This window comes from Pararge aegeria, chromosome 14 (genome assembly GCF_905163445.1).
Source record: "Pararge aegeria chromosome 14, ilParAegt1.1, whole genome shotgun sequence".
NCBI lineage: Eukaryota > Metazoa > Arthropoda > Insecta > Lepidoptera > Nymphalidae > Pararge > Pararge aegeria.
The window spans coordinates 1,310,333-1,316,397 of NC_053193.1; the positions used below are offsets into that span (position 1 = coordinate 1,310,333).

Here is a 6,065-nt window from a genome sequence, read left to right on the forward strand (position 1 = left end):
ATTATGGGTTACCTCAAAGTAACGCCTGCTCCTTATAATGAATTACCTCTTGTACACATACCTAACACTATTTTAAGTTCGTGTTCTCCAAAAGGGGGTAAGTTGAACAATATGGTAATTTCGATTAGAATCTTTGATTCAGCTCCGCATAGTTTTATATTGTTCTTTCTTATTTTCGTAGCTTGAAAATACGCCCCTTTTAACCCATGGTTCAATAAATACGTGAGACCCTGAGATCCGCTAGCCGAGGTCCACCGGTTTTGGCAGAGTTCCCAGCCTGTAGCGAATAGTCTCCTGGCGTCCAATTAAATAGTTTTACATTACTTATAAGATAGACATAAGTAGGTTTAGTTTGTAATTAAAACTTGTAGGTAGATTATTCGTAAGATGCTCAATTTAGTACAATATAGAAATATTATGGTGATTTGATGTTTAATTTAACCAAACCCGTAACAAAATGGCGCCCAACGTGGGGCACTTGCTTCAACGTTGAAGAAAAACACCGTGAGGAAACCTGCATTCCTGAGAGTTCCAAACGTGTGCGAGGTCCACCAATCCGCACTGGGCCAACGCGGTGGACTACGGCCATAACCCCTCCTCATTGTGGGAGGAGACCCGTGCCCTGTAGTGGGCCGGTAATAGGTTGATATGATGATAATTATCACCGGACGGTTGGTACAGATGGCATACTTTAGTGGAGACGCTGTAACTATATTTTAAAGCGCCATCTATTACAATGTTACTGAACTCTGTTTACTTACAGAATGACATGCTTAGATATGGGAACATTCTGTGTTCACGTAGTTATCATAATAGTCAACAGATGGCACTATTTAGCACGTTTAGAATAAATTTGATATCTCAATTTATTTTTATTTTAAATAATTCATAATTAGAAAATTTGAATGTTTTTATTACGATAAGTATCAATAAAATTTTAGATATGTTCGGGTTAAAAGTTAATTAGTATTTGGAACCACATGATGCGAGATATGAAAAAGTTATAGTTTACTCGCGAGCCGCGACTGCCGATTAGATTAGCGAGCGCAGAGTAGCGAGTGCGAGTGCGAGCGACCAAAGCGCACGAAGCGGCAACATCGCTTGGTCGGTTGACGCGACGACCTACTTCGACATTGATTTTACAAAGTCGCTTGTACGTTAGTCGCCGCGAGTTACTTGTTGCATCTAGTCGCGTTTTAACATAACAAAATGTATGAGAAAACGTAGTCGGTTGCGTCCACGGGCTTGCAACCCCTCCGGTCGCTTTAAAAATGGCAACGAAAACGGTTAGAGTTAATAAGAAAACTTTGTACGAGATAGTGCATGAAGTTCAGCAGCGGCCTTGCCTTTGGAACACTGCTGATGAGTACTACAACAACCGCGGTCGGGTAGCAGTGGCCTGGGAGGAGATCTCCGCGATTTTGAACTTACCAGGTGATCCTTTGACAGCTTTGGTTGCTGGGTGTATCCGATAGATGGCGGCACTACTATTACAGTTAGATTATATATTATATTACTTTATTTCTATACTAGCTGTTGCCCGCGACTTCGTCTCCGTTTGATTTTGTTTTTTGATGTGGCATTAAATTTAGTTGTAGATCTAAAAAAAAAATAAAGTATTCAGTATCGCTAAGCCTTAAATGAGGGGTTTGCTGCTGTCCGCTGAGGAGTTCTGTCCTCTATCTCCAACTAAAGTTTGGGCTAAATTAAACACATATTATAACCTCTATAGTGCAAATAAATTTATTTAAATCGGTTATAGGTAATTTGTCGGAGTTATGGTGTAAAATCGTCAAACCCTCATCCCCTCTCCCAAAGGAACCGAGCTTAATGTCGGGATCAAAAGTATCCTACATTACTTCTAACACTTCCAAGAATATGTGTACAAAGTTTGATGAGGATCGGTTACGTAATTTTTGCGTGAAAGCGTAACAAACAAACTTACATTCACATTTATAATATTAGTAGGGATTTATTAAGATATCTTAACAATTATTAATTGTAAAGTCAACATCTCCTGAGGATGCTCCGGTTTCCGAGCGAAACGTGCGTAGAGGGTACATTGCCGAGGATCTGTTTGGTGTGGAGTATAAGTATTGAAGAAATTATAAATAACACTACACAGATTCTGCTGCTTTTCGCGGAGTATAGCAAATTAAGCTTATTTTTATAATCTATATTTATTAATTATATATTATGTACTTTTGATCTATTTGTGTACACTAGTTTATGTATTAGTACCTATGTAGTTATTCGCATGTTTGTAGTTTATTGGCACTCTATTCTCCTCTTCTTTTTTTTTAATTCAAAGGTTGCCTGGCAGCTATCGCTATTACGCAATAAGGCCGCCTGTTGTATTCTACTTCTTTCTTTATGTCTCTGTTTTTATTACCTATATTTTTGTATATGATAATGTTGTGGTGCAATAAAGAGTTAAATAAAGCCGTTTCGCGCCATAAGTTTATTCTTAGATAGTTAAGTTTATTCAGATAATTCTAATTTTCTCTTGTTAGAGTTACGGTTTAGGATTGACTTTTTAAAAGGATCTAGCTAGGATTCATTTTTAGACAATGACATTTTATTTGTGTTTTCCGGTAATAACCGATTTGGTGCAACTAAGTTGCACGGGTCAGGTAGTAGTAATAACTGACGTACCAAACAGATGGTAAGTGGAAAACCATCGACTATATACAGAGCAACACTCCACAGGGCATGCAAGGAGCACGACCTTTTTTTTTTTATATTTTAATAGCGGGCAAACGAGCAAGTGAGTCACCTGATGGTAAGTAATCACCGCCGCCCACAAACATCTGCAGCACCAGAGGAGCCACCGATGCGTTGCCGGCTTTTAAAGAATTTGTGTTGTTACCCCTTGAATAACCATACATTGAATTTTTGAGGAAACACATCAAATGGGAGATTGTTCCACAGTTTGCAAGTGCGCGGTAGAAATGATCTGGTATTTCGAACAGTAGAAGAATAACCTAACCTAAACTAAACCTGCAACATGTCGCCCTGTGTCCATCAATTTGAGACGTAGGTGTTAAGCCTCATACGCCTGTACACCGGTAACCAAGTCCTTCAGACCGGAACACAGCATTACAACAATGCTGCTTAGCGGCAAAAATAAGCTTGGCGATAGTACTTCCCCGGACGAGCTCTGTCAAAAAAGATAGATAGATAGATAAATACTTTATTGCACACAATTAAGGGATAAAGATAATATATATCGAAATCATAAACACAAGAAAAATAAAAATGCGCAAAGGCGGTCTTTTCTCTTTAAGCGATCTCCTCCAGACAATCCTTAATGAAAGAAAGAAAAAGTAGAAAATAATTATTGAAACGAGATAGTGCAATCCTTAAAAATATGTCATAACATAAACTACATAAATTATATATAACAATAATACATAAATAGCTAATACAAATACAAATAATATAGAAATAAATACATACACATTTAAATATATATACATACACATTCTTAATGACAAGGTTGCTTGGAAGCATCCGGCTCCGCTTTCATCTCTCACAAGATAGAAAAATGAATGTTAAAATGTAAAATGTAAATTTTTGATGTTGGAAAAGAGCAACTGCTGAGTTTCTTGCCGGCTTCTTCTCGGTAGAATCTGCCTTCCGAACCGGTGGTAGAGTCACTACACACGGACAGACTTGACGTTTCAAAAGTGCTTGTATTAGGCCTACTTGAAATAAATGAATTTTGAATTTATATATATATATATACAAATACATCCAGAGCAAATATATAAGTTTATGACTCCGTAGATAAATAATATTACTATAAACAACTTTTGAAGATGCTTTATTATTTAGACGGTCAAATGTCTCTTGGCAATCCATTCCCAAAAAGCTACTATTACCAATTTTCTTGATCTCATATTAAAAATATGTTACCCAATGATAGGATGTTAAAAAAGGGCAACTGCTAAATTTCTTACCAGCATTAGAATCTGCCTTTTGGAATGGTGTAAGACTAACATACTTCGAACAGACAGACTTGTTTCGAAAGAGCTTATAGAGTAAGTCCAATACAAATACATCAATTTCGTTAAGGTATTATAAGAGAATTGTATTACAAAGCGGTGATAGCCTAGAGGGTAACGCTTCTGCTTTCCTTTCGTGGAGACCGACTTCGAGCACGGCACGCACCACTGACTTTTAAGAGTAATGAATGAATGAATGAATACACTTTTATTGTACACCACAAAAACATATAGTAAAATTATAAATAAAAAATTAACAAAAAGTATACAATTTTGCGGCCTTATCGCTACATAGCGATCTCTTCCAGGCAACCAAAGGCGTTAAATACAGCTCAAGAAGAGAGGTAGGTTGTGCATATAAATAAACATATATATTTGCATATATACATATATAATATATATAGAATTAATATCAATATATTTAACTTATGTTATGTATTTGATTTAAGCAATTTAAATATCACTTCCTTTAAACTGTGAAGGAAAACATTGTGAGGGAACCTGCATGCCTGAGAGTTCTCCATAATGTTCTCAACGTCGTGTTGTCGTAGTTGGCCGCTTAGAATAAGAAGGGTTGAGTTACCATTTGGCCAGCGTGGTAGATCACTCAACCCTTCTCATTCTGAGAGAAGACCTGTGCCTTGATGATGATATTGATGATAATGATAGAAATGTACTATTTCTCTTTTCTTTTTCCAGAAGCCCTAATCCGTGCTAAATGGAAGAACATGAGGGACATATTCAAAAGGGAGATGAAAAGGTGCAAATACAACTCGAAGGGCGAGTTCGAATACACAGGCAAATGGCGGCATTTGAAGTTGATGTGGTTTCTCCACAAACCGAAATCCTTACAAGACGAGCACAATCAAAAAGAGAACAGCAGCAGCACTGAAACAGATATTAAAGAAGAAATGCCAATCATAGTCAACAGCCTCAGAGACCAGGAGGAATCGGATGACAATAATATGCAATTTGAGGGTAGTAACATATTTTCAATGGACTTCCAACCGGAGCAAGATCCGTTGCCGCTCAAGAGGCGGAGGTTGTCCGAAGACGATTACGACTTGATGTTCCTGAAGTCTTTGGTGCCGTACCTCAGGTCAATGGATCCAGTCAGGAAGTTGAGGATACGGAACAGGATACAAGATATAATTTTAAATGAAATCAGTTAGTAAGGGACTTTTGGTATGGATTGTGATCGGTGGTTGCTTCAGGATACTGTTAATCCAGGATTTGGAAGTTTGAATTTATTTTTTAGTCGAAGAGAGTCAGTCTCACTGACTCTCTTCGACTCTCATAGGATCTCGGGGCTCATAGAATTAAAAGACAAAAATTCTTTATTCATGATTCATGTAAGACGGTCGAATGGCGCAGTGGGCAGCGACCCACCCTGCTTTCTGAGTCCAAGGCCGTGGGTTCGATTCCCACAACTGGAAAATGTTTGTGTGATGAGCAAGAATTTTTTCAGTGTCTGGGTGTTTATATGAATATTCTAAGTATTTATGTATACTAGTCTATATATAGTTCAGGAAAATATTAATCAGTCACTTTTGTACCCATAACACAAGCTACGCTTACTTTGGGGCTAGATGGCGATTTGTGTAGTGTCGTAGTAAATTTATTTATTTATTTATTACAAGGGGTTTTTAAATCAAAAATAACAAATATCATTTAAATGTACATAGAACTTAGAAGTATGGAGCAACTAAAACGATAGAACACCATCTTTCAAAACTCATTTCTATTATCCTTAAAACAGATAAAGGAAACACTTTTAGTACCGGAACATACTTAGGTGTAAAGGTTAACTCCATATGTGTGTTTTCCTTTTAACAACAGAATTAAGAAGATACAGAAACCGTTTACACCACTTTATTAGTTTTCCTCGAACGCCGGTTAGTCACATAACAGCAGCCACTGTAATGGAAAATTTCATGAAAAAATGGTCTGGTAAGCTTGCCGTGGTGGCTATTTTGCTGATATTGTTTTCCATTATCAATGAAATACCCTTCTAATTACATTTAAATAATCATCCGATCAATTATCTCAGACAATGTA

The 6,065-nt window shown here is 37.1% G+C and overlaps 1 protein-coding gene across 1 annotated transcript; it reads left to right on the top strand.

Annotated features, from left to right (window-relative positions):
- The first annotated feature begins 1,171 nt into the window (after window positions 1-1,171).
- On the top strand, window positions 1,172-5,372 carry LOC120629371. Its single transcript, XM_039898301.1, has 2 exons — window positions 1,172-1,434; window positions 4,707-5,372. Exons 1-2 carry the CDS (start codon window positions 1,272-1,274, stop codon window positions 5,177-5,179), a joined length of 636 nt encoding a protein of 211 aa, XP_039754235.1. The 5' UTR covers window positions 1,172-1,271; the 3' UTR covers window positions 5,180-5,372.
- The last annotated feature ends 693 nt before the right edge of the window (window positions 5,373-6,065 follow it).

Coding starts and splice junctions, on each gene's coding strand:
- LOC120629371 (XM_039898301.1), top strand. CDS start 1,272: ATGGCAACGAAAACGGTTAGAGTTAATAAGAAAACTTTGTACGAGATA. Junction 1,435..4,706: donor CGCGATTTTGAACTTACCAG/GTGATCCTTTGA, acceptor TTCTTTTTCCAG/AAGCCCTAATCCGTGCTAAA.